At 41.3% G+C, this 27,789-nt stretch overlaps 1 protein-coding gene across 2 annotated transcripts; it reads right to left on the bottom strand.

Moving 5' to 3' along the window:
- Window positions 1–365: 365 nt before the first annotated feature.
- HEPACAM (hepatic and glial cell adhesion molecule) lies at window positions 366–27,550 on the bottom strand. 2 transcript variants are annotated; one of them, XM_087706312.1, is made up of 7 exons: window positions 27,360–27,550; window positions 14,767–15,108; window positions 12,040–12,321; window positions 8,015–8,108; window positions 5,436–5,509; window positions 3,994–4,064; window positions 366–1,412 (listed from the first exon to the last, which is right to left on the bottom strand). In XM_087706312.1, the coding sequence occupies exons 1-7, from the start codon at window positions 27,445–27,447 to the stop codon at window positions 1,107–1,109; spliced, it is 1,257 nt and encodes a 418-aa protein (XP_087562438.1). In that variant the 5' UTR covers window positions 27,448–27,550; the 3' UTR covers window positions 366–1,106. The 2 variants fall into 2 exon arrangements, with proteins under 2 accessions (XP_087562438.1, XP_087562439.1); XM_087706313.1 differs by lacking the exon at window positions 27,360–27,550 and adding an exon at window positions 27,015–27,134.
- Window positions 27,551–27,789: the final 239 nt, after the last annotated feature.

Below are 27,789 nucleotides of genomic sequence, written 5' to 3'. Positions count from 1 at the left end.
GCTCCATATCAGTTTATACAAGAGTGCCACCTAGCGTCTTCAATCAAACTTGTTATGAATAAATCACTAAACCTCTTACACAATTTTCTACAATCTCATTTCTTCTAGGACATGTTGTGTTTCAACTTCCAGCATTATCACCGAGGATTCCAAGGAAGCTGGAAAGTGTTAAGCTAAGAAAGGCTAGTGTGTTTAAAGAGATACTCTTTGTATCGCATAATGGCTGAACTATTTATTTATTGAGAAACAGAGAGGAAGAGGAGGAAGAGGAAGAGAAAGAAGAAGAGGAGGAGGAGGAGGAAGAAGAAGAAAAGGAAGAAGAAGAAGAAGAAGAAGAAGAAGAAGAAGAAGAAGAAGAAGAAGAAGAAGAAGAAGAAGAAGAGGGGGGAGGAGGAGGAATGTTGTAAAATATTTAATATGCTTTATGAAAAGGGTTCAGGGGAAGAAAAACATGTTAATGTTTAAGATGTCTCACAATGCTTCATCATGTTGGCTGCAGTAGATGACTATCTCGTTGATGAAATATGTCCTTTATAATTATTTATGGTTGCAATCCTGAAACTTCTTCACTGTGTAGAACTCAGATTGGATTGAACGCAACATCTAAGAATAAACATAGGTAAAACGGCACTCCAGACATACTTTCTTCACTGTTAGAAGTAGCAACTGCGTAGTCTCTCAGTTCTCCTACCTGTTAGCAATACATTCATAAGTCTCACAAGGTTTGGATGGAATCACCAGATTTTATGGCAACTAGTTGGTCATCACCATTTTTTTTTTGCAAATAAAAAAAGGCTGAAGCAATAATTGTATGCTGTTTGGCGGATGTTACAGATAGCAAGTTAGTGGCCCTTTGAAACATGCAGAACTTTGGAGCATCAAACCTACCGTAATTACATAAAGCAAATCCAGACAATCAGTGAAAACACTGGGGTTCACTTTTTAATCTAGAAGCAGGATCCAAACTTCTTCCGTTTTCTAGGCAAAACCCATTGGCATGTGCAAAAAATGCCTAGAGTTGACTTACTGCTACTTCTGGAAACGGCCACAGGAAGGGGCGCTGTCTCTATATACACAGGCACAGATATACACTCTGCCAGCTGTCTTTAAGCATTGATTTCCATGGTGTTGGGCTCCCCCTGTTGCTCTCGGATAAGATGAGGCCCTGCAGTCCGAACCAAGCGAGTGGCGTTTGGGACCCGTCCCGGTGAGCTGGGGGGCCTGGTGGGGGAGGTCTGTGTTCTGGAAGTGACCGGAGACCTGGCAGGGGAACGATGGTGCCTACGGGCAGCCCAAACGGGCAGTCCAGGGGATCTTGCAGGAGGAGGTGGAGAACTGGAGTAACTGGGTGGCGAAGGTTGAACAGCTTCTCTGGAGTCAGGGATGGATTCCACTTCAGCTTCAGGAGAATCCTTTGAAAAACAGGAAAATACAGATATAGCTGCAGTCAGAAACAATGAATAGACTCTAACATCCACATGCGGGGTTGACAACTGTTAGACCAGCAGATTGAATTCGTGGATTTATTAGTGTTTAAGCAATTGCATATGCCATTCATTTATGATGCAGGTTCCCAAATTAACCTCTGAATTTTCACTATTAGCTTGCTTTAAGAGGGAAAGCGGTAGGGAACTACTACTATGATATCATCTGTGGCTAATTTACTGTTGTCTATGGAGATTCTGAATTATCCAGGTCCCAAAGGTGCATTTTTTTTCCAAAAGGCAACTGGACTTTCTTGCTTTGAAAACATTTCTCTTCTCAACCAAGAAGCTTCTTCGGTTCTGAAGAGAAATGCACTGAGAGCTGAAGAAGCTTCTTGGATGAGAAGCGAAACATTTCCAAAGCAAGAAAGTCCAATTGCCTTTTGGAAGAAAACAAAAAGCACCTTTGGGACATAATCTCTCTAGCCATCCCAGCCTTTTGGAATAGCCTTACACCTGGCATTCGAGGGGCCTCCTCCACTCTTTTAGTCTTTCAGGAGGCTGTGAAAACCCGCCTCTTCCCCCAGGTGTTGGGCCTGGATGGGGCTGTCAGGAGATCAGTAGTTTTGGTTGGAAGAGGGAAAGGTATTTTTTTTTAAATTTTATTTTATTTTATCAATTTCATATGTACATTCACAATTATATGATCTCATAACTGTTATTAATAATATGTATTTATAACAATTTTTCCCTACTGTTAACAATATACTTGAAGATTGCTTTTTTAACATCCCATAGATCCATCTTATCTTACAACGGTCCTACTTCTTCTTCCCTCCCTCCCTCTTTCCTTCCCTCGTTTCTTTTCTCCTACTCCCCTTCCTTCCCTCCCTCCCCCTTCTTCTCTCCTTCCCTCCTTCCTTCCTTCCTTCCTTTCTTTTCTCCTTCTCTCCTTCCTTTCCCCCTTCCTTTCCCCCTTCCTTCCCCCCTTCCTTCTCTCCTACATTCCCTCCTTCCTTCCCTCCTTCCTTCTCTCCTTCTCTTCTTCCTTCCCTCCTTCCTTCCCTCCTTTCTTCTCTCCTTCTCTCCTTCCTTCCCTCCTTGCTTCCCTCCCTCCTTCCCTCCCTCCTACCCTCCCTTTCTTGTCTTTCTTCTCTCCTTCCTTCCTTCCTCCTCTCCTGGGAAAGGTATTTTTATTCCATTGTTTTTATTGGTTGTTCTGAGCTGCTTACTAGATGAGATCACTAGCTGGTTCAGGAGGCCCTATCAGTTCTTTAACTAAGTAAATAAATCAAATAAGTATTTGCTGGCCATGGGTGAATGGTTTGATGTATTATTAACAAAATAATATTATTAGGGGAATAATTGTTACATTATTAATATTGAATAACAGAATACCAGATTGGAAGGAACCTTGGAGGTCTTCTATCCAATCTTCTGCTCAAGCAGGAAACCCTACCGTCAGGCCTGCAGCGGTTCCTTTAAGAATCTTTGGCCTGCCACACTCTTATTAAGGGGGGATTTAGCAAGGGGTAAAATGTGTTGTTTTCAAAATAAAAAATTCCTTCCTAGAAGCTCAAAGTCATCTTTTGTCTCCCAAACCTTTACACCTGACCGGAAGCAGTTAGACGTAGACACCAGCGTGGAAGAAGGAGATTGGACCATGTGATGGACAGTGTGGGTGTGGGGACAAGATCATGAACTTTTAACTGGGTGGGATTCTGATGTAACTTCCAGAGTTGGATTCCCACAGCACTATGCCAACATGCCTGCCTTATTAAACTGGAACTTTAAGCATAGTTTTGCCTTCAACTCTGATTTAATTCTGCATGATATTTGGCGTGGCACGACAAAACCGCGCTCGTCAAAATAGCGGTGATAAAATCGCGTCGCTAAAGCCGCGACGTCATCACCACGCGTCATCACCGCCGCAACAACAGCGCGGCAACAGAAGGGCGCTTTAAAACGGCGCCGCAGCAGAAAGCCGATTTCAATTAAGGTAAGGGTTAGGATTAGGTTTAGGGGTTTGTTTTAGGGTTAGGTTTAGGGTTAGGTTTAGGTTTAGGGTTAGGGTTAGGTTTAGGGTTAGGTTTAAGGTTAGGGTTAGGGTTAGGGTTAGGGTTAGGGTTAGGGTTAGGGTTAGGGTTAGGGTTAGGGTTAGGGTACTGAGTGCTTGGGAATGCGCAGATTTGCCCTCCGCGATTATGTCATCGCGGTAGGGTCGCGTTTTTCCTTAGCGCTTTGAACCGCGCGAATTAGTCTTCGCACTTATGTCTCCGCGGATAAAGGCTTCGCGGATTTGTGGTGGAACCGATATTTGGAACGCTGACATCTACAACATTTCAGACAACTGGTGGTCCAATCTCTTCTTAAAGACCTCCAAGGAAAACAAGGTTGTCTCCAATAGCAAAGAGAGACAAAGCCACAATCTTTTCCTGGTTCACATCAATCCTCACATTATAATGTTGAATCTTTCAGTAGGCTTGCCGACATCATCTGCATGAAGGTTAACTGTTGACATGTGAGTTAAAAGCAGTCCCCGAACCTCACAGCATGAGATATACTGTACCTTGTCCTTCAGGATATACAAAGCCACTGGATTCTTGCGTTCGTGTTCGCTGCTTCTAGGAACAACCTCAACTGCATAATAAAGCAAAAATGGAAATTGATATTATCTCAGGGTCTTTTTAATGTGTAAAAACAATTCCTGTGGACAAGTTGGGAATGTGCCAGTGATAGGCAGCTTATAAGTACCTTGTTGCTAAAAAGACCAACTTCTATAATTGCGTTAAGTCCTCTGTTGGTTATAAATCTTTCCCGCAACACCCTTGTCCATCTCTGTTAATATACTGTATATCTATGGTTGTGGGTGATCGGCATCTCTACTTACCAAGACTGAATCTGCAGTCAAGTAGCCTGCCTTGGCCTCTGGTGCTCTTGTTGATCCAATTTGATGTACTTGACTGAGTTACTTCAATTGAATTTGTCTAAAATAGCCTCTCTCTTCCTCTACTTCTTCAGCAGCATAATCCCCATATCTCCAAATTAAACCAAGGTTCCATTTTTCATTCTCATTGATTAAAAAAAAAAATCATCCTCTATACATTTGTGTAAACCTCATTAAGAAATTCTGTAAATTAAGAATCCTTCTCACAACTTAGGGCCCAGCCGGACATTAGTAAGATGGGATGTCAATAATATGCTGACTAAGAAACTCCAGATAGCCTATGCTTAAGATTAGCAATAAGTTAAACTGTTTAAAGTTTGGGTAACAGTAAGAAGCTGAGTCCAACGTAGAGATCTTATCGACTTTTTTTTTTCTTTAATCTCCTTTGTTTTAAGATATTTTAAACTGTGTTTGTTAAAAAGCTATACCGTGTACGGGCTCTGGGAAGTCGGGGGGAGGGAAGGGAGGGGGGGTTTAGGGGGAGGGGGAGGGGGGAAATATAATATGTGTTAGATCCTAAAGCACATGATTGCACTTGTATACTGTGGCTCTTTAATGTTAGCGTAAAAATAGGACAAGCTGAATATATTGATAGACAATAGAAATACACCGAAGGGAGGAGTAGAGCGAAAGAAGAAAGAGGGGTAGAGAGGGTGGGAGAGAGGATTGGAGGCAGGAGGAGAAGGAAGGGAGGGAATGTATTGGGAGAGAGGAGTGATAGAGGGGGAGGGGAAGTAGGAAGTAGAGGGGAATGTTGGAAGGAAGAACGAAAGTTGGAGGGGGGTGAAAGAGGGTGTATGGTGGGTCAAGGTGGTATACTGGGTTTGTATTTTGTGGGGTATTGTCTATAAAAGGGAGGGCTGTGTTTATTATTCAATGTTATATGCCCCGGTTATGCACAGTATACATGTGATTGTATGGAATGAAATGGAAATAAACATTTTTTTAAAAAAATATATGCTGACTAGGAATTCTGGAAATTGTGATCCCACACATCTGGAGAGCATCAGATGGGAAAGGTTGTCATAGAGAGATCCCAGTCTAGTAAGGGAGAATTATTTTACCATCATGTTTTAGGTGTTCTTCGTTCTGGTCCAGATATTCTGAGGAGCTTTCCTTCTCAAGTTTCCTTTTGTTCCTACAATGAAAGAGAGCCCAGGAGCTTGTCTTAGTGATATTGCTTGCTTATGGTAAAGCCATCTTGATATTCTATGTGCCACATGCAATGGACAGCTGGCATTTCAGTCTCAAATGCTACCTTCCAACAAAGCTGAGCAGAATATGTCCCATGATGACCTGTGGAAAATGCCAGACTTGTATGCTGAACTCTCTCCAGATTTGCTCAATGTTCCACCAACCAGAAAGAGCAATGGATGTTAAAAGTCTTTTTCTCGATGGAGCAATATAGATTTGGGAAGAAATTACTACTAGGAGGGGGAGATGTTAAGAAACTCTCTCATACACATACATATTTTCCACTAGTTCCCAATATCTGCTGGTACCTCCCCTACTGCAAAGAAAACACTGGAGAAAAATTACAAAAATCATGATGCAGGGTGCAGATGGCCTCTCTTTTGTGTAAGAGTCTTTAGTCAACATTTTTGGAGTCTTGTTAGGAATATAATTCTAACGGTTGGGTTGGCAATATATAAATCATGTAACAATGTTGTACCTGTTACTTTAAATCATACTGTAAAATGTGATTGGTTGCTGTTTTCCTCAATTGGCCATAAGAGGGAGCCAGAATGATTGTTAGCTCTCTCTCTGATTGTTAGATGCTGGGCTGAACTGATCTGAGTGCCGTGAGCTATTGTAAGTTTTGCAACTGTTAGCAAACTTTGACTACTGGACTGATTATATGTTACTGGACTATGCTATTTGGATTATCCCTTAACTGAAAGACATTGATGACTGACTGTCTTATCCGTGTATGACTTGGACTGTTTGATGGACTCTGCTACCTCTATTTCCACGAAAGTAAAAGCCTACTTAAACTGCAGTATCTCGGTATGCTGGTTTGTGTGTTCTCTAACACAACTCTAACAGCTCTTCTCTGAATGTACTCGCTCTCCCAACGGGGAGCTCACTTAACAAGTCTCATGAAGAAGGACTCCTTAAGCTAAAATTGTACCATAGCAATTTGAGGTATATACAAACTATGGATTCATTTTAAGGACAACTCAAGCACTATTGAGCCAGGAATTATGGTATGCAGAGATTAACCGTCTATCCTGGATCAATCCAGAGTGGGTCTGGTCTACCACGCTTTGCCATTCTCCAGAGTTCTGAAGAAATAAACTGGATCTGGAGTTTATAACAAAATCCCTATGCCTATTTGATTCTGGAGAGACAAAGAGAGTTCAACATGTGGCCCTTGGTTGTGATCATTACAGAGACTCTCCAGAACTTAGCACCTCCACCCATCCTACAAAACCAAATGAATTTTACACTAAACTGCTGCTGTCAGATACCAATCAAGATATAGCAAGGAGTGTTGCCATCTATCGTCCATTTATAATGAAGTGGTGAGAACTGCTGATTTCTTCCGCTAACTTTAATTTCATTTTACAATTCCTATTTTTGAAACGTTAGGCTACCTCTCATTAACTGAAATATTATTATATAGAGCTCTGATCTGTAATCACCGTAAAGGAATTTATTTCATCCAGAATTTCACTAACATGCATTATCGGGAAGCAGTTTCACATCCATCTACTCTAATCCAAGGAAAAGGAAGACCTGGGCTAAATTATTTCTTTCCACTTCAAGATGTGAGGTTTGCTCCAGTTACATGTACAACAACTTTATAAAGCACCCAGCTGTACATATTTGAAGCTGCTGAAGAGATATAAGCGATGAGAAGTGACAAAGAGAGCAAGCAATGGTGAAAACGACTGTCATTTGAAAAAAAAAAAACAGTTTTGCAGAATGGATCTCTGAACCCCAGTTTTGTTTCCCTTGTTTGGCTGATTAATAGGATTGATTTATTAAAAGTACCTTGGGCTGCACTGCTAAATGCCTTCTAAAAGCATGGATTGGTTTTCTTAATAAAGTGTTGTTCCAAGGCAAATCCATAATTTCCCTTCACAATTTTGCTGGGGGAAGTGGAGAAATGGGTGCGTTTCAACATGATATACATCATGAGAGCCGAGGTGGCGCAGTGGTTAGGGTGCAGTACTGCAGGCCACTTCAGCTGACTGTTATCTGCAGTTCGGCGGTTCTAATCTCACCCGCTCAAGGTTGACTCAGCCTTCCATCCTTCCGAGGTGGGTGAAATGAGGATACAGACTGTAGGGGCAATATGCTGACTCTGTAAACCGCTTAGAGAGGGCTGAAAGCCCTATGAAGGGGTATATAAGTCTAACTGCTATTGCTATTTTGAAAGTAGGATTATTTCAGATCTCAAGTATGTGGCCTAGCTTGGATACCACCGCAGTACCAGAGCCAGCACAGTTTCACCAAGGTTACAATAAAGCAAAAATTAAACCATCTGCTATTAGGAGATGGCTTGCCTTAAAATGTGTTTCGTTTCATTGGGGAGGGGGGACTGAGGACATTGGTAATTGTAGATAATGAGCAGGTCTATATTTCCCAATAGGGAAATTATGTTTAAGTTATAGATAATATGCATTCAGGTTCATACTTCTTGGATGGTTTCCAGCAGGCACAGACAGTCACTAAGGTACCCAGAAGGAAAATTCCCCCAGTGGACAGGATTATATAGAGGGAGCTTCTTCCTGAAAAAAGACAAAAATTGAATTAGAGATGTGATTCATTAAATGAAAAGAGTAACACTTGAGATTCACCTAAACCTCAAGGATTAAACTAAAAGGTTGTGGCTTTATGCTGAATTTTTGAACTCTGAGGGGAAAGGTAAAATTATCAGAAGATATTTGATAAAAGCTTCTACTTTTATACTTGTACACATATTGTACATGGACTTCTATAACTGCAGGCTGGAATCTCTGAGAACTAAAATCCCTTCCTTCCTTCCTTCCTTCCTTCCTTCCTTCCTTCCTTCCTTCCTTCCTTCCTTCCTTCCTTCCTTCCTTCCTATGACTATTATAAGCTGTTATTCTTCCAAAGCAGTGCCTTAAGAAGGGGTAGCCAAAAATAATGTGTTTCCTTGAAGAACTGGACGTTCACAACATGCAAGAATCCAGGGCCATCTGGCTACAGTCTGTACAACTGTGGCCTTACCCTTGATTTATAACTACGGTACCTCCTGAGTTTTATTTAGAGGCAATATTTCACGCTCTTGTTTTAGAGAATCCATGGAGACCTGGCTGCCTTCTTTGGCATTACCTGCCAATTCCAGCTTACTAGCCAGCAAAGCATCGCCATTCTTCTGCGCTCCCTTTTATTTTGTAGGATACTGTCAAGAAAGTGGGGTGGGGAGGGTCAGGCCTGGGTCAGGTCAAGTTTCTGAACCAAAATAATGTTTTGTTTTAAAGATATTACTCTCCATATTCTTGTAGGGGGAATAGTAGGTACCTAAGTCTGGAGAAAGAATAAGAACAGAAAGTTGTGGAGAGCTGAGTGGGCTATTTGTCCATGGAAGTTGCAAATCAGGTTGATGCCAATATGATGGTATCAGTGCAGTGATGCTGTAATGCAAATACAACCATCAAATGCTTGTATCAACACTTTGAGATAGTCAGGAAAGAGACTCTGCATGAAGTACTGGAATTCCAAGGGGCCGAGGTGGCGCAGTGGTTAGGGTGCAGCACTGCAGGCCACTTCAGCTGACTGTTATCTGCAGTTCAGCGGTTCTAATCTCACCGGCTCAAGGTTGACTCAGCCTTCCATCCTTCCGAGGTGGGTGAAATGAGGACCCAGACTGTGGGGGGCAATATGCTGACTCTGTAAACCGCTTAGAGAGGGCTGAAAGCCCTATGAAGTGGTATATAAGTCTAACTGCTATTGCTATTGCTATTGCTAATTTTATTTGTATAACAAGAGTTATGAAAGTCGAACAGAGATTCTCTTCCTATCAGTGGTGGGATTCAAATAATTTAACAACTGATTCCCTGCCCTAATGACCAGCTGGGTAGGCGTGGCTCGGTGGTCATGTGACTGGGTGGGCATGGCCAGCTCAACATCATTCATGTTGATGGGCACTTCGCCTTAGCTGTTACAATGTCATAAGGGTTAATCGGAGAGGCAGTTTCTGTAAGCAGGGCAATAAAGATTAGGCTAGAAACAACACCAGAATGTTTCCTTCCTGTCTTCCTTACAGGATTAGCCCTGTAAAGTGGGAAAAAAACAAGATTTCTTCCAACAACCGGTTCTCCGAACTGCTTAGAAAGTTAACAACCGGTTCTCCCGAATAGGTGCGAACTGGCTGAATCCCATTACTGCTTCCTATACATATTTATGTAGATTCCAAGGGCTCACAAAGCAACAGAACGTAGGAATGGTCATGGGACGTGAGTCAGGGAAAGAAGTCTATGGAGATTCTCAGTTATCCAAGCCATGATTGACCCAAAGGTGCTTTTTCAAAAGGCAACTGAATTTTTCTTTATGTTTTTCCTTGAAAATGTTTTCCACCTGACCCAAGAAGATTTTTCAGCTCTGATGGGAGACAAAACCTCTTCAAGGGGGGGGGGAGCAAAGAAAACTCCAGTTGCTTTTTGAAAAAGCACCTTTGGGTTAGGAGAAGGAGGCAAAGTGAGCAGTAAAATAAATTCTTCCTTGAATCAAACTTGATTCCTGTTGAATTGAATTGAATTGAATTTATTATATTTCTATGCCGCCCTTTTCCCCGAAGGGGACTCAGGGTGGCTCACAACCCAAGTGGGGGGGGGGTGTACAAATAAGGAAAAAAAGAACACGAACAAAACAATACCACAATTTAAAACACTCAACAACCATACCATTCGAGGAGGGACAAAAGCTCATTAGCCCCAGGCCTGTCGGAACAGCCAGGTTTTAAGGGCTTTGCGGAAGGCCTGGAGGGTGGTGAGGGTTCGAATCTCCACGGGGAGCTCGTTCCAAAGGGCTGGAGCAGCCACAGAGAAGGCCCTCCTCCGGGTGGTCGCCAGTCAGCATTGGCCAGTGGATGGAATTCGGAGGAGGCCTAATCTGTGGGATCTAATCGGTCTATTGGAGGTAATTGGCAGCAGGCGGTCTCTCAAGTACCCAGGTCCAATACCATGAAGGGCTTTATAAGTGACGACTAGCGCCTTGAAGCGTATCCGAAGACCAATAGGCAGCCAGTGCAGCTCGCGGAGGATAGGTGTAACGTGGGTGTACCGAGGTGCACCCACAATCGCTCGCGCGGCTGCATTCTGGACAAGCTGGAGTCTCCGAATGCTCTTCAAGGGCTGCCTTGAAGAGCATTCAAACACTTTTGTTTTCTTGGCAATGGTACCGTAGCGCTTTGCTAATGCCAAAGCTGATTTCCAACTCAAGGTTTCCCCTGTTTTATTCTTTAGATTTATACCCCACTATAATCTTTACTCTTCCCACGGCATCTCCTTCCTCATTACTCTATTATTTTCAATTTGCAAATGTCTTTTCAAAAGCTTTCCAAGTAGCAAACAGATCAAACTATGCACATAAGAACTACACTCACACAGAGCTATTAAACAGTCAGACTCTAGTTCAAAACAATAAACAGCACTTAAATAATCATCATTACTTCAATTCAAAAGGTCTGGCTGAGGGGAAAAGTAACAAAGAGAAGACACAACCCAAATCTGAAGCATCATTAAGAGGGGGCACTTTATTAATCTGAGTTTATCAAAACAGCTAGCCAATTCTCGAAGTCCTTATTGTTATTATTACCATCATCATTATCTTCGTCTTTATATTTCTTTCTTAACGTTTCTTAACATGAAGATGGAAAGACATTCATTCCCACCATGGAAGAATGGATGACAAAGGTGATGGAGAGATGGTGAAATTGAGTACTTTAATTAAAGAAAGGAATTTAGCTGGCTTTGGTTCTACTAGGAATCTGCTTCTGGATTTTTCTCAGAACTGAAAAAAATGAAACCTTGATTTAGGTTTTGGTGATTAGAACGATTTTACCATTACAGAAATGGCTTTGAAATGTTGTGAAATGTAACTAAATTTTGAGTCTGTGTTATTTTTGAAATAGCAATAGCAATAGCAGTTAGACTTATATACCGCTTCATAGGGCTTTCAGCCCTCTCTAAGCGGTTTACAGAGTCAGCATATTGCCCCCAACAACAATCCGGGTCCTCATTTCACCCACCTCGGAAGGATGGAAGGCTGAGTCAACCCTGAGCCGGTGAGATTTGAACCGCCGAACTGCAGAACTGCAGTCAGCTGAAGTAGCCTGCAGTGCTGCATTTAACCACTGCGCCACCTCGGCTCTTTTGCTACTGCACCAAAATAAAATTGGAAATCATTCCTTTTTTTCTCTCTTTCCTCCTTCCTTTCTTCTCTTTCTAATTTTTGTTTAATTTTTATCCTAACATAAAACTTAATAAAAAATTATTCTATTTTTTTTATATAATATTTATCTACTGCCCATCTTAGTCACAGAGTGACTCTGGGCAGTGAACAAATAGATATATAAAAACATTAAAACGCTGCATAAATATTACAATAAAAACAATTTAAAACAAGAATAAAAATATTACAATTCAAGATTTTGTGCAACTGCCATGTGCATAGATTTGTGCATCCCGTACTTACTGTACACTGTCAGTTTTACAGGCGCACTTTGTCCTTTGCTGATGGGATTCTCTACCAGGCAGCTGTAAGTGTCGTCATCGGCCATCAGAACTCTAGTGATGGTGAGGATCTTCTGGTCATGGGAGAGGATCAGCCGAGAGTCATTGCTAAGAGGCTTGTTGTCCTTCATCCATGTATAGGCGGGCTTAGTGCCATTCTCGTGGGAACAATTGAAAGAGAAATATTCACTCAGCTCCAGCACAGTTGAGGAGGCCAAGGCAACGTGAGGCTTTGAAACCGGAACTAGAATCAACAAAAGAAATAAAATGGCATCTTGTTGGTCTTGAAGACGCAGATGATGGATGAGGAAGACGGTTGATGGGAACGTGACCCGTCAAAACCGCGGACGACAAAATCGCGCTTGACGAAAGCGCGCATTTGACGTCATCACAGCGCGACGGAAAAAAATTAAAAATTGAAATAAAAATAAAATTAAAGCAGTTAGGTTAAGGGTTAGGTTTAGGGTTAGGTTTAGGGTTTGGTTTGGGGGGGTTAGGGTAAGGTTTTTGCTTTATTTTTACATTTATCGATCACAGCGCGATGTTTTCGTCGCGCTGTGATGACATCAAATGCGCGCTTTCGTCGAGCGCGATTTTGTCGTCCGCGGTTTTGTGGTGGAACCGATGGGAAATGTGTTTAGTGAAATCACTCAGGACTTTTTTGGCTTCTGTTATAGATTATTCACCCATCACCAAGAGAAAGACAATAATTCACAAAGCCATTGTTTAATTGACCTTGATTATATATAGTCTGCTGAGCAGAAAGTGATTCCAGATGGACCTTTTACAATTAAACCAGTGGTAGGTTCCTATCAGTTTGGACCGGTTCGACTGAACCGGTAGTACTTTGGTGGCCTGGGTCGCTGGGACTGGCAGTGACCCAGGCTTGCCATGCCCCTGAACTGGTTCTTCCGGTGGCGCCATAGGCACCGCCATCTTGTTTTTTGGTTCTGCGCATGCACAGAGCGATTTTTGTTGTACTGCGTACGCACACATCAAGCGCACGTGCATGCGTGGCACATCCCTGAGTGAACCGGCAGTCGCGGCTGCCAAAACCCACCCCTGAATTAAAACCAAGTCAGCTGCAGGATCTAACCTAGTGTTGTGGCCCTGAGCAGAGCTGGCGGCAGACTCGGACAGTGAAGAGTTTGGGGAGGAACATGGGCCAGTCTTGGAGTCTTGGGAAGGTTCTGATAGTGCTCTGCGTCGGAGGCAGAGATGGGGCCAGGGCCGTCCTACACTTATAAGCTACCTTCGGAGTCGGAGATAAGTGGGGCTGAAGAACAGCTGGAACCTGTTCCCAATGTGCACATGCACAGAGCTGTTAGGAGAAGGGAACAATTAAGGAACAGAGGTCGACTCGGGAGTCAAGGCATAAGAGGATGCTGAATGGCCCCTCCCATAGGGAATAAATAGGAGCAAAAGGGAGTGGTGTTTGCAGGAGACAATTAGTGAAGATTTGCTTATCTGAGAGACTCCTTGCCAAGTATTTCCTTGTATAGCGTTGCACCTGGAAACTATCAGCCTGGCAACTATCCAAGGACTGATAAGGTCTGTGTTTTCAATTCACCCTTGAAAGACTGTTTGCCAGGACTTTGCAGGATGTGAATGCTAGGAATTCACATTAGCCAAATAAAAAGGGTTTTTTTTCAGGACAAGGAGTCTGTTTCGTGATTTGGGGAAGACTAGTTCAGAACATTTAGAAGACAAAGTAGCTTGGTGTCTCCAGCATGCGCTGGTAATAATGTTCATTATATTTCCACTGTACCAGTTCCTCAAATAAATATATTCTGAAAGCAGCATAATCCCTAACCATGCAACCCCGATGATGGAAGACTCCAATTAAATATTTGCCAGGGGAAGTTATATCAATACAGATCTGAACTGATATGATGTGGATGAAGGTTTCATTTCCTTGTCATGTTTTTTTTTAGATAGGCCAGATCAGGAAATGAGAATTTCTAGGAGTTTTACAATGTACTTTAATATAGTTAGGGTACTTTAGCAAAATCTTGAAAGCCTATCACAGGCTCTTTTGACTTGGACTTATACGTAACGCGATGGAATTTCTTGAAGTTTCTTACATTTATGCTTTCTAAAGATTCAAATATATTTCCAGGAATAGTTCAGCAGTTTCCTCCCCTTTTACAAGGGAGAGTGAGCCGGAAGCCAGCAGTGAGTTGTTCCTGGATGCATGGTACCAAAGAGCTAATAGGCGTCAGGAACAGTTGTGCAGTTACAGGAGGTAATTGCACTCAGCTGGTGGTCATTAGGCTCCTCTCCAGACTATAAACAGACTACTTGTGCACACGCCCCTCTTACAGAAGGCAACACAGGATCGAACGTCGGAGAACATTGTTAGAAGCTTGGCAGGCTGGATTGCTGCCAAGCCTTATCTGTGTTTATTGCTGCCCAAGCTTGTCTGTGCCAGTTTGCTGCCAAGGACCTGTCTGTCTGTTAATTAAATGCCGTAACTTATCTTTGGCTCAGAGTGTGCTTGGGTGTGGAACGAGGGGGGTCAGAACAATTAGGTATGTTTGTCACCTTGGGTTATCTATTAAGTAATAAAGACATGGTAAGAATCTAACAAATAAATAAATTGACGCGTTGTTTGGGCCAAGGGATATTAAGTCAAGATGTATGCAAGTAAACAAAAATCAACAAAGCAATAAATCTAAGACCAACCTACCGTCCACTGTGAGATTAATGTTCATCTCGCCCGTAAAAGTGTCGTCCGTGATGGAGATTTGCACCTCATAGGTCCCTTCATCGGATAACTGCAACTCGTTGATCAGGAGGGAGCCATTCTCAAATATTTTTATCCGATCTCTATATTCTGGGCGGAGGTTCCCAATGATCCCTGTGCCGATGGACTGCACCACTGTTGCCGCCTTGGTGCGCTTCACTTGCCATTTGATCACAGGCTTGTCATGGCTTGTGCTGGTGTATTTCACAGAGAGCAGGGCAGGCTTCCCGACTGTGCCATGAATCAGTAATACCGGACTGGTGATATTGACTCCGTCTATCAGTTCTAATGGGGGGAAAAGGAAATAAAAATATAACTGATATTAAAAAGGAATCCTGATGGTGCAGTGGTTAGAATGTAGTGTTGCAGGCAAACTCTGCCCACCGTCTGGAGTTTGACAACTCCGCCTTTCCTCTTTCCACGATCAGAAAAGGAAGACCCAGATTGTTGGAGGCAATATGCTAAGGTTGTAAATCACTCAGAGAGTGCTATGAAACACTATGGGGAGCAGGGGTGGGTTCCTGCCAGTTCAACCTCTTCTATAGAAGAGGTTCCACAAATCTACAGTGCCGTTTAGAACCGGTTCCAGCTCCCTCCCCCCACCCGTCCACACATCATCAAGATGAAGAGAGAGAGGAGGAATTCTGGGAGTTGAAGTCCACAAGTCTTAAAGCTGTCAAATTTAAACACCCCTGGGGTTTTTTTCCCCTAAAGGGTTAGGGATGCAAGGGTCTTGTAACTTGACAGCTTTAAGACTTGCACACTTCAATGCCAGAGTTTCTGAGCCAACATTTTGGTTGCTAACCAAGACCGTTGTTAAGTGAGTTTCACCACACTTTACAAGTTGGCCACGCCCACCCAGTCACATGGCTGGCAAGCCACTCCCACCCGGTCACATGGCTGGCAAGCCACTCCCACAAAGCAGGCCACATCTACAGAAGAGGTTCTAAAATTTTTTGAAACCCGCCACTGATGGGGAGGCATATAAATCCAAGTGCTATTGCTATTGCTGACTCATTTGAAGTCACTAATACATGCTTTCATGTATTATTTGAAGTCACTAATACTTGCTAGCCAAGAAAATATCCAGAACCGATGAGATTATAATCAAGACCTCCCTGATTACAAAGACCATGCCGAATGTGGATGACGGAGTTGCAGTCCAGTTACCCAGAAGGCAACTCACTTGGAAAAGAAGGTTCAGTTGTGAGGACCCAGTGCACTAAGATCACTGTAAGTGATCTTAGTGTATAGGCTAACATAAAACTGGAGTACCCCATTGCTGATATTTCATTTAAAAATCATGGCACCGATTTAACTCCAAGCTTACAGAGACCAATATTGGATGAAGAGAGCTTTTGTTGTGCGGATGTTACCAGATGGGCTGAAGGATCTGTGTTATTGATGCAAAGGAGAAAAAGAGCAAGGATGAGGTTTAGCAAGTCGATTGGATAATTAATTAAATTCAATAGAAAATAAAAGTTTAGGTTGCAGTCATGTGCACGCTCGAGTGTAAACACTAATGAATGCCATAGGATACGGCTGGCATTGCATGATGTGTTCATTACGGCATGCTTGTTTAATTATAGACCATACATTTCATTCCAGGGCTGCTAATGTAACTGGCTAATTAACAGGGGTTCCTACAGCTCCCTAGCAGAGGCCTTAATGAGACCCTTCCGCAAAGAGCCAGAAGGGCTGACTGCTAGACTGTGCTGATGGGTGCTGCACAAACAATTAATTCACTGTGCCTAAATGCAACATAATTTAAACCCTGTTCAGAAACTTGCCAGAACTTGTTTTTGTTTTTTGTTTTTTGCTTCAGAGATTGATATAAGCTAAAGAGAATCCGAGATATAACACGGTTGACCTTTCCTTTCCTTAGCACCCAGAAGAGTGAGACTGTGAAATGCAGTGAGAGTGTCACAGCCTTGGCTCGGAAGTGTGCTCTCGTGTAAAAGAATGAGTTCAGTGACATTTAGGCTAAGTGTCAGAATGATAACGAACAGATGTATGTTTGACAACAAGACAGGCAAAAGAAGACATTCGCTCAGAGGTTTTGCATCCAGCACCCCAAAAAATTCTACATGCCTTGAACTTCTCCATGTTGTTTGGAAATACCGAATCGTATACATGCTTTTCTGAAGCTCTCATTCACTTCAATAGGCTTTGATAAAGATTGAGCTGGATTACACTTGGTGTGCCTTGCGGGAAAAGTCAGCAGTGGGAGAACGTCCTTCAAACTAAATTAAGAACTGGTTGTGAAATCTATTCCTCATCCCCACCACTTGCTGAACCTCTTCTTAGAAGGTGGATCTCACCAGGCTTCTGCTGGTATCACCTGAAGTGTAAGAGGTCACTTTTGAAGTTTGATCCCATTTACTCGATACCACTTAGTGTGTGTGTGTGTGTGTGTGTGTGTGTGTGTGTGTGTATATAGATAGATATAGATATAGATATAGATATAGATATAGATATAGATATAGATATAGATATAGATATAGATATAGATATAGATATAGATATAGATATAGATATAGATATAGATATAGATATAGATATAGATATAGATATAGATATAGATATAGATATAGATATAGATATAGATATAGATATAGATATAGATATAGATATAGATATAGATATAGATATAATTAAGAAAACACTTCCCTATGGGCACTAAACTGAAGAAGTTAAAAGTGGAGATGAAAAGGAATTTACAACCTAAATGCTGGAGATGTGATTGGGCTGATGCTGCATACTATCATATATGGTGGACTTGCAAAAAGGTTGAAACATTTTGGATAAAAATATGGTGGATTATGCAAAATGTTCTTTAAAAAAGGATAAAGTTTACCCCTCAGTTATTTTTGTTAGGCACAATTACTGATTGTACAGTTATAGAAACTAACTTGATTTTGCATTTAATAACTGCAGCAAGACTGTTGGTGGCGTAATACTGGAAGAAGGAAGATTTGCCTACTATTCAAGAATGGACATTAAAAGTAACAAACCTAGCAGAGATGGCTAAAATATCAGCATATCTCAAGGACCATTCAAATGACAGAGATAAACTGGAGTGGAGAAGATGGATTGATTATACTCAAAATAAATATGGGACTAAGAAATTCCAGATAGTTTATGACTGGATAAACAAGGAATGATATAATCTGTTTAGAGTTAGCCTAGCAAAGAAGAGTTAAAGCTCAAATGAAAGATGATATTACCTTTTTTTTAAAGTTTATCTTAGAATATCTTTGTTAAAGATTTATACCCTCTATTGGTTCTGGGAAGTCGGGGAGGGGGGGAGGTTGGGGGGTCGGATTTGGGTGGGGAGGGTAGGGAGAGGGAGATAAATATTTGTAAAAGTTTTTTTTTTTCTAAAATTTTCAATTTAAAAAAAAAGTGGAGGTGTGTGATTTCTCCGCAGGTCGCCCATGAGGCCAATGATGAAGGAAGACTTGGAGGCAGGTCTTTCTCGGGATGAGACGACCCAGAGCATAGTCTGGATGACTCTTTTATTGAGCATACACAAAGGAAGGGTGGAGTCACATGGTCTATGTGGACCAATCATGGTTGTACAAGTCTATGGTATATGGTAACTCATTTACTACCATGTAGACCTCTGAACCTAGAGAATGCCCATAGTCAGCAAATAAATCTTTTACTAGCATGCAAACTTCTGACCCCTAGTTAATACTGCAGAGTCAGCATGCAAACTTCTGACCCCTAATTAATACTGCAGAGTCAGCATGCAAACTTCTGACCCCTAGTTAATACTGAGAGTTAGCAGGTGTAACCTCTGCCCTACTTAGTGCTGAGAGTTAACAAGTTGCAACCTCTGACCTTATGGTAAGTGATTACTGCTGATTCGCATAGTGTTCCAGCATACCTTTGCATGCCTACACTTATGTTACAACAGAGGTGAAAAGAAGGAAGCATTTAATTGAAAGGGCAAGAAGCCATGACAAGCGTCAATTCTGATTTGCCTGAGTACTGCAGGGCTGGAGAGGCTGCCCTAAAATTTTTGATAGGAGGCAAAACTTGTCCAGTTTCTCAAGTTTTAATGTTAAAGGGAGATGAATGGGAGAAGAGAGATTCTTTTGTTTTAAGTCAGCTTTTCAGTCCAACATTGTTTGGGATAAATATCTTGAGATTTCAGAAGAGTTGATTCCTATGACTCTATTTCTGTAGATGGAACCAGGAATGCAGGACCCAGGTAGTCCTTGACTTACAACAGTATGTTTAGTGACCAAAGTTACAACGGCACTGAAAAAAGTGACTTATGACTGTTTTCCACACTTACAACCATTGGAGTGTCCTCATGGCCATGTGATCACTAAAACCTGGCTGTTCCGGCAGGCCTGGGGCTGTTGAACAAGGTCCAGCCCCATCTAGATGGAATGTATGGTGTGTTGTTTTTAAAATTGTATCTTTTTTATTTTTAACTTTTATCTTGTTTCTCTAAGCCGCCCAGAGTCCTACGGGATTGGGCGGCATACACATTTATTAAATTACTAAATTACTAATTACTAAATTACTAATTACTGATCAAAATGCAGGTGCTTGGCAACTGACCCATATTTATGTCCCAAGATCATATGATCCCCTTTTGTGATCTTCTGACATGCAAAGTCAATGGGGAAGCCAGAATCACTTAACGACCAGGTTACTAATTTAACAACGGCAGTGATTCATGTAACAACTGTGGTAAAATGGGTCAAAATTCACTTAACAAATGTTTCATTTAACAACAGAAATTTTGGGCTCCACTGTGGTTGTAAGTTGAAGATATCCCTACAATGGAGGGAGAGTCAAGAAACCAGGATACATCAGACCAGACGGTTGAGACACAAAACACACTTAGTGTCCTAGGTGTCATTTTTGGAAAGTTTCAGCTATCCAAGGAGCAGCGCAGGTAATCCTCGAGATACAACCACAATTTCTGTCCAAAATTTCTGTTGCTAAGTGAAAAATTTGTTAAGTGAGTTTGCCCCATTTTATGACTTTTTATGACTTTTCTTGCCCTAGTTACAATACAATGCAATAGCAGAGTTGGAAGGGACTTTGGAGGTCTTCTAGGCCAACCCCCTGCCTAGGCAGGAAACCCTATACCGTTTTAGACAAATGGCTATCCAACATCTTCTTAAAGACTTCCAGTGTTGGGGCATTCACAACTTCTGGAGGCAAGTTGTTCCACTGATTATTAATTGTTCTAATTGTCAGGAAGTTTCTCCTCAGTTCTAAGTTGCTTCTCTCCTTGATTAGTTTCCACCCATTTGTTCCACCCAGTTGTTAAGTGAATCACTGCATTTATTAAGTTGGTTAAGTGAATCTGGCTTCCCCCCTTGACTTTGTTTCTCAGAAGGTCACAAAAGGGGATCGCACGACCCCGGGACACTGCGACCGTCATAAATATGAAGCAGTTGTCAAACATCTGAATGTTAACCCATGGGGATGCTGCAACGGTCATAAGTGTGAAAACTGGTCATAAGTCACTTTTTTCAGTGCCGTTGTAACTTCGAACTGTTGTGAGTCGAGGACTACCTGTATGTAACAGGTAGAAATGTGGATCGTGAGGGGGAACCATCGAGTCCTAAACTAGGAACTATGTACGCAGCATGGAAGGACTAAATGAAGCCCAAGATCATGAGATTTGTCGATACCCAAACTTCTATTGTTTTATCTCACACTGTCAGTTCAGGGCAAACAGAAGGCAACCCTATGCTCAAGAACGACATGGTTAAAAAAAGAACGAGCATTTCTGATTTAAATCGACTTCCTTGTTGCATGATGGGAGGTTTCTGAGGAGATCTCCTTTTCCCTTTCTGTGAAAGCACCCATGTGGAAGGGCACAGATCAGGGAGAAGCACAGGAACAAAAGCAATTGGGTTGAGAACAAATAATGTCAAACAGTGGAGGAAAAGCAAATCAAAGCAGTGTCCTCTCATTCATGCGGCTTTTCTTTTCTTCGGATCTATTTGGGGCTTTTCTTAGAAGAAGGGGGGAAAAAACAATCTGGGATTCCCTCTAGAGGTAGGTCATTCAACGACTAGGCTTCACCCTGGATAACTTTTGAAGATCAGCTAAGGACAGGTAGGTGACGGATTGGGAAATTTAAAAATATACTAAGGCAATAATGGCAAGCCATTTCTGTTCACTCTCTCCAAAAAAAATCCCACCCCTGAATGGATGAACTCACCAGAGTTCAGCTCAGCTCAAGGACATCTTTAGCTTTTAATTACTCACTGGTATGTATATTTTTTCCAGACACTTTCCCACATTCTCAACATTGGCTTTTTAAGGTTTATTTTCTTAGATCTATATGGTCTCTATATATCTTGCCATGTTAGGGTTAGGGTTTCTTTCCCACATTCTCAACATTGGTTTTTTAAGGTTTATTTTCTTAGATCTATATGGTCTCTATATATCTTGCCATATTAGGGATAAGGTTAGGGTTATATAACTAATATATGTAAGGATGAGATGGGCACTTTTAAGGAGTAATAATGCACCTGTTCCTTGATAGCCAATAGCAGCTTTGGAATTCTACAAATTACCCAAATATTTTAATTTTTCTAATAAGCTGTAGGATAACTTATCACCAGGAATAAGAAGAGATCTACATCAGTGTATATCCTTGATATTTCTGCTTGTGGGGTTTGAATGTTATAGTCATCGCAGACACAGCATTAGGTTTCTTTTATAAAAGCCCTCAGTTATATGTTTGTAGGACTCACAGAAATGTACAGTGCAGAAAATATCTACTATTGCATTGAAGAGGCAAAGTGTGTGACTTTGTTATTGGGGTATGTAATTTTATTCCAAGTCTCCTTACAATTCAGACCATCCAAAGACCGAATCAATTACTGTGTAGTTGTCCACGGGGCATGGTAAAAGAATAAATAAAGATGTAATTGTGTAATTGAAGCCTTACCTGGTTTTATAGGCATCATGGTTGCCATTTTGCTTTTTATTATTATTCCACGTGGAGACCCCTGATCAGTTAGCTATGATGCTTCTTATCAGCTGCATTAAAACAGATTTTCAGGCTATATCATGAGTTCCATAAATCTGAGAGGAAAAAGAACTTAACTATACAGCTCCTTCTACCTTTAGAATTTTTTTTACTTGCTGGTGAAGGCATAATAGTGGTGGGTTTCAAAAAATTTTGGAACCTACTCTGTGGGTGTGGCCTCCTTTGTGGGAGTGGCTTGCCGGCCATGTGACCTGGTGGGAGTGGCTTGCTGGCCATGTGTTTTCTTTCTCTCTCTTTTACTCTCTCTCTCTCTTTCCTTCCTTTTGTCTCTCTGTCCCTTTTTTCTTTTTTTCTTTCATCTCTCTCTCACTCTTTCTTTCTTTTTTCTTTATTTATTTATTTCTTCCTTTCTTTCTCTTTCTCTCTCTCTCTGTGTCAGTCTGTCTGTCTCTCTGTGTCTGTGTGTGTGTGGCAGTGGTGGGTTTCAAAAACTTTTGGAACCTCTTCTGTAGGTGTGGCCTGCTTTACGGGTCCACTGGTGGAACCTCTTCTAACCGGTTCAGTAAATTTGAGGAACCGGTTCTACTGAATAGGTTCGAACTGGTAGGAACCCACCTCTGGGGCATAACCAAGCCAGAAGTAAGATCAAGTACTCTCAAACTGTTTTAACTTCAGATAGTAGTTGATCCTGTCTCTTGTGTAGCACCACCAGTTGTCTTTCTACTCTTGCTAGGAAGTGTTAAATGACACACCAGCCAGAGCTCTGCTTTCTGTCTGGTAACACCTGCTTTCTCTAATTTGAATCCTATTGAATTATTTATTAATATATTTGTTTTCCTGCCATTTGGCTAAAAATCAGGTGGCATATATTCAATCAGGGAAAAAATGGGGCTGTATTTATAAACTCAATGTATAAGATTTTAATCACAAGAAGGAAAGGAATAGTGAGTGCATGGGGGGACGGACCAATTTTAAAGCATTTATTAAATTGTACTCCATGACTGGATGATGGCCATGTTCTCTCTGTTCTTTGCCTTACCAGCTTCAGTTCTATCCTTCAGCCTGTGGTAAAGTATCTTGTACATACGTCCCTAATAAGTTGCATGCTTTTTTAAGTAACTTCCCCAATCTAAATTTATTTCAACACATCTCTTACTATATATTCTTTAAAGAAGGCAATCATTTCTCATACATGTTCAAAAACATTGAGTATTCTAAGACATGCTTTCATTCACGTTTCATCTTTCCAGAAAATGCTATTTTCTAAAGGTGTTTAGAATGAGAAGAAGTGGACTCCTGTGGAATTGATGTGTGGCTTTTACCTGGGGCATGGCCAATCTCAGTCTCCAAGATCTTGGTGACAGATTTCTTCTCCATCCCTATAGGAAAGACCTCAAAGCAGATCTTCCCGAGAGCGAAAGACTCCTGTGAGAAGGATGAATGGCATTCAAGGGCCTCATCTGGGAGACGATCTCTGTCTTATCTTGTCTTGTCTTGTCTTGTCTTGTCTTGTCTTGTCTTGTCTGTCTGTTTGTCTGTCTGTCTGTCTATCATCTATCTATCTATCTATCTATCTATCTATCTATCTATCTATCTATCTATCTATCTACCCTATCTACCCATCTATCTATCTATCTATCTATCTATCTATCTATCTATCTATCTATCTATCTATCTATCTATCTATCTATCTATCTATATTATCTATCATCTGTCATTTAGCTACTTAGCTACTGTATATAGCTATATAGCTATCTACCTAGCTAGCTATTGTATTTAGCTATTTAACTAGCTAGCTAGATAGCTATCAATAGGAGGTAGTAGGTAGGTAGGTAGGTAGGTAGGTAGGTAGGTAGGTAGGTAGGTAGGTAGATAGAGACAGACAGACAGACAGACAGATACTGTGTCTGTTTATCTGTCTGTCTGTTTGTTTGTCTGTCTAGCTGCCTATCTATCTATCTATCTATCTATCTATCTTTCCATCCATCCATCCATCCTGATGCTTTATTTAAACTTACAGTTGTATATCAGTGATTGAATGACCTCTGTAGATGCCGTAGGCTAAATAAACAAAATCTATGCTTTGTCTTCCATTAATTACCCCCAATGTGATGCTCTCCGTTGCCTGTATGTTATGAGAATTGATGTCCCAACCCATCTGGAGGGTGTCTGGTTGAGAAAACAAGTTTAGACGACTGGAGGAAGGGAGGTCAAAATAACTGGGTGGTTCTGCTTCACTGCAGGTGGGCTAGGCTAGCCCCTAGATGTTCCTTTGAGGGAATTCTTCTAGGGTTGGGACACTATGAATAGAATCAGGAGTGTTTGTTCGCTGAAAGACGTTTGGAAACAGTTGGCAGTCATTCAAGCTGACTGTTTTGAAAGCTGTGTACTTCCAGTACATTTTGTATCCTGGGCAAAGGAGCTTCTTTGCTGGAAACAGGGAGGGCGTGCTGGTCTCCTAGGCATCGGATCCAACATTTGGGGGTAGACTCGAGACTGCCAGGAGCCAAGGACAAAGCTTTCGGTTGTGGGGCTTAGCTCCTTCCTGGCTCTAATTTAAAAGGCTGTAGTATAAGGAACAGCAGCATTTCTGATTCATCAAGTTACATGAAAGGCTTGGCAACATCACCAGCCAGACAAAGGAAGCAGAGGCAGCCTCAGATAGGGATGCTTCTGGTTTGGCCTGGCTTCAATAGAACCCAAAATGGCCTCCTCGTAGCAATGCACCTGCTCGTGGCTTTTAGCAGCCACTGTTGGGAATATGAGAGTGTTAAATTTGCTAAATTAGCATCAACTAAATCAGATGAAGCGTATCTTGAAGAAATAGGCAATCTTTTTGATCCCATAAAAGCATTTGGAATTTTGAGAGCACGTTCAGAGCAAAATGGTGGCTAAATTAGGCCTAGTTCTGCATAAAGTCATCTTGACTGGAAGGACAACATTTCCTTCGGTTCTTTTTCCTCTTCTGAAGAGGGGAGGGGGCTCTAGTTCAAAACAAAACATTGGGCTAGAAAAGGGGTGTCAAACTGGTGGCCCATGGGCCGGATGTGTTACACGCAGGCCACGCCCAGCCCAGCTCCATGAATGGGGAAAACATCCAGAAACATCACATGGCAGCAACGTGACATGGCGAGTTTCACCCGTGGGCTAGAGCTTCCCACTCATCATATCTACTATTTTAGGAATGTGTGAATTCCCATATAGGTTTCTGAGCATTTAGACTGTTGAGGTCCACTTAAGCTTCAAGTCTGTTTTTTTTTTCAAGTTGATGTCCTTCAACCCTGGAGAATTCTAGTCCATCTATATTTACTGTATTTTAGTAGTGAATATGCACAATCCAGACAAGTTACCTTTCCATGCATTTTCCCCAAATCATATGCTGGTCAAATAAAACAAGGTTGGATTCCTAACAAGGGAGCCATTTAAAAATGGCCAAGAAAAGATCGAATGCCCTATTATATTAATTGAAACAAACAATTCAATCCAATAACCCAGGTTACAAGAAGACATTAATCTGCATAAAATGAATGTGTTGATTTCTTGGTCTTAGCTAGCATGGAATAATTACTGTATTCAAATAGAAATACACTATTTAGCTGATGGCAAAATCTAGTTTACCTTGACTAAGCCTTCACAAAAGCTAAGAAGGGTTGTGCCTGATTCATACAAGGATAGAGGAACTACTAGCAAATCCCAGAGTTATCAGCTACACTCGAAAGTCAAAAGGTCTAGGAAGTCAGAAGACAGTGGTAGATGACCATATCACTGCCAAAAAAAAGGCATTGACATGTCCATGAAGTTGTCAGGAATCCAGTTTAAATCAAGGAAGCCTTTTTCTTTAACATCTCATGTAATGGCATAGACTTGATCCTACAACCTATGCAGCTATTATTTCAGAAAGCCCCAATATTAATTAAGCCTTCATTTTACGGGTTCACATAACACCAAGCCATAAACCATGTGTTAGCAACTGCAGTGAAGAAAGATGTTCATATGGCTTGTGACATACCTGATCTTCTAGTTTATGTGAATTAATGCGTGGGATTTGTGGCTTATACTCTTCAAAGAGCTACATGTGTTTGTTTGTTTTTCAGGTGTGAACCTACCTAAGACCTGTTTGAAAATTCCCTAGCTTGTTTGCTTCCCCCAGATGCTTTCCCAAGAAACAGACCGTCCGACTACACCTGTTCATGTCTACATAGGAACAAACAAATCTAGTACTTTCAAGGGCAAAAGCCACAAATCCTAAGCATTAAACCTGGGAACCTGGGAAACCAGGTGTGTAAAAAGCTACATGAACATATTTCCTTCACTGCAGCTCCTAATGCATGGTTTATGATTGTGTGTTATGTGAATGCAACAAATTATGGCTTAATAAATACTGACACTTTTTGAAATAATATAATTCGTTGACTAATCATGGCTAGTGGTACCTATAATTCACCTGAGACAACCATGTTAAGTTTAAATAAACTTTCATTCAAATTCCTTTCCTAACTATCGCAAATAGAAAGAATAGAAAAATACATAAGCATGGAAGGAAGGCAATGCGGATTAAACAATGTGGTACAATGTTTTTTCTGTGTCCAAGATAGGTGACATTCTAAATTACAGATTGACATAATATGTTATAGTGTGACATACCGGTAATTACCTTTAAATGATCTATTTATCCATACACCCACCTGTCAACCATCTTTTCCAGGCTACAGATTCACATCCTCTCCAGCTAATGATCCCAACCAGGAAAGGCTGCCATAAATTATGTAGTAGTTATTATCTCCATGTTAATCTTTTACATATCCATTCTAACTAGTCTACTTGGAAAACTACTGAAAAAGTATCTTCACTATACAGTTGGGAATCTTATAGTTATCCACTCCTCGGCAACTTAATCTTAACATATTCCATAATCCAGGAAGTGCAAATCACAAAATCAGCAATGCAACACTTGTGTGCAATTGCTCAGAAGTAGAACTCCCACAGGGACTCAATAAATCTATCGTCCCAATAAGCAACTAGACACAGTTTCTCCACATATTGATTCAAGAGAAAATTCTACTAAATTCACTGAAATGTCAAGTTGTATACACACATAGGGAATTTAAATACTGCTAAGATCATCCTTTTATTTATGCCATTATCAATCCTTTTTCTATAAATATTCCCAGCGTTGCTTGAAAGTCGAAACTGCCTTGTTTTAAAAACATACCTGACCAGAACCAGTATTCAAGATGCATTCCTTCAAAGACTTCCCTAGATTTAGAGAGGCACAGATCTGGAAACTATTCTATAAAAAAACAGTGTAATAATAACTCATTTTTTTTAAAAACAGACACTGAAATGCATTTAAAGCCATCTCGTATCAGGGACAGAGCTGTGAAGGGACAGAGTAGGTATTCGGACCATTCTGACGTCTCTGCCTAGAAGCTGGGCAGTTCACACCCTGGTGTTCCAGCATCCAAAGAGAACCTTCCTCGCTTTCACAGGAGCAGTTGCTCAATCCATAACTCAAATACCTTTCGCCCAAATGTTTTTATGAAGGCTAGTTTCCTACCTGCGTAGTAGATTACAAAAAGGCAAACGATATGTACGAAACCCGGAGTGCTGAAAACTCTGGACAAAGCTTCTCTTTCTGTCTTCATTTTGGGTTTAGCTTTAGAGCCTTCTCACACACAATTAGCATGTTTTGTCCACTCCAAGCACGTCCCTTAGTACGGCTTGGAGTTTGTTCTGCTACCACTGAACTCTGCCAAGTCCTCTTTCAATAGACAGAGCCCTGTGTGTTGTTGTGGATTGTTGTGGAAGGGTTTGTTGGATTTTATGTTTTTACCCTTTTTTCTTTCCTCTGGGTCAGACCTAAGACTTGATGAGCTGAGATTCTTAGTGCCAAAGGATTAGCTAATCATATTTTTTTAAATAAAAAAAAACCACAGGGTGCATTTCTGACTTTCAAAGGCAGCTTCACGGGAAATTCCTGATTTAAA

The sequence above is a fragment of the Thamnophis sirtalis genome, unplaced genomic scaffold (genome assembly GCF_051295495.1).
Source record: "Thamnophis sirtalis isolate CommonGarterSnake01/CBP01778 unplaced genomic scaffold, rThaSir2_p1.2 scaffold_2, whole genome shotgun sequence".
NCBI classification, from domain to species: domain Eukaryota; kingdom Metazoa; phylum Chordata; class Lepidosauria; order Squamata; family Natricidae; genus Thamnophis; species Thamnophis sirtalis.
This window is presented reverse-complemented; position numbering and strand designations above follow the sequence as displayed.

Coding starts and splice junctions, on each gene's coding strand:
- HEPACAM (XM_087706312.1), bottom strand. CDS start 27,447: ATGAAGACAGAAAGAGAAGCTTTGTCCAGAGTTTTCAGCACTCCGGGT. Junction 12,322..14,766: donor CATTAATCTCACAGTGGACG/GTAGGTTGGTCT, acceptor TGTTGATTCTAG/TTCCGGTTTCAAAGCCTCAC. Junction 1,413..3,993: donor TGTATATCCTGAAGGACAAG/GTACAGTATATC, acceptor TGTTTTTCAAAG/GATTCTCCTGAAGCTGAAGT.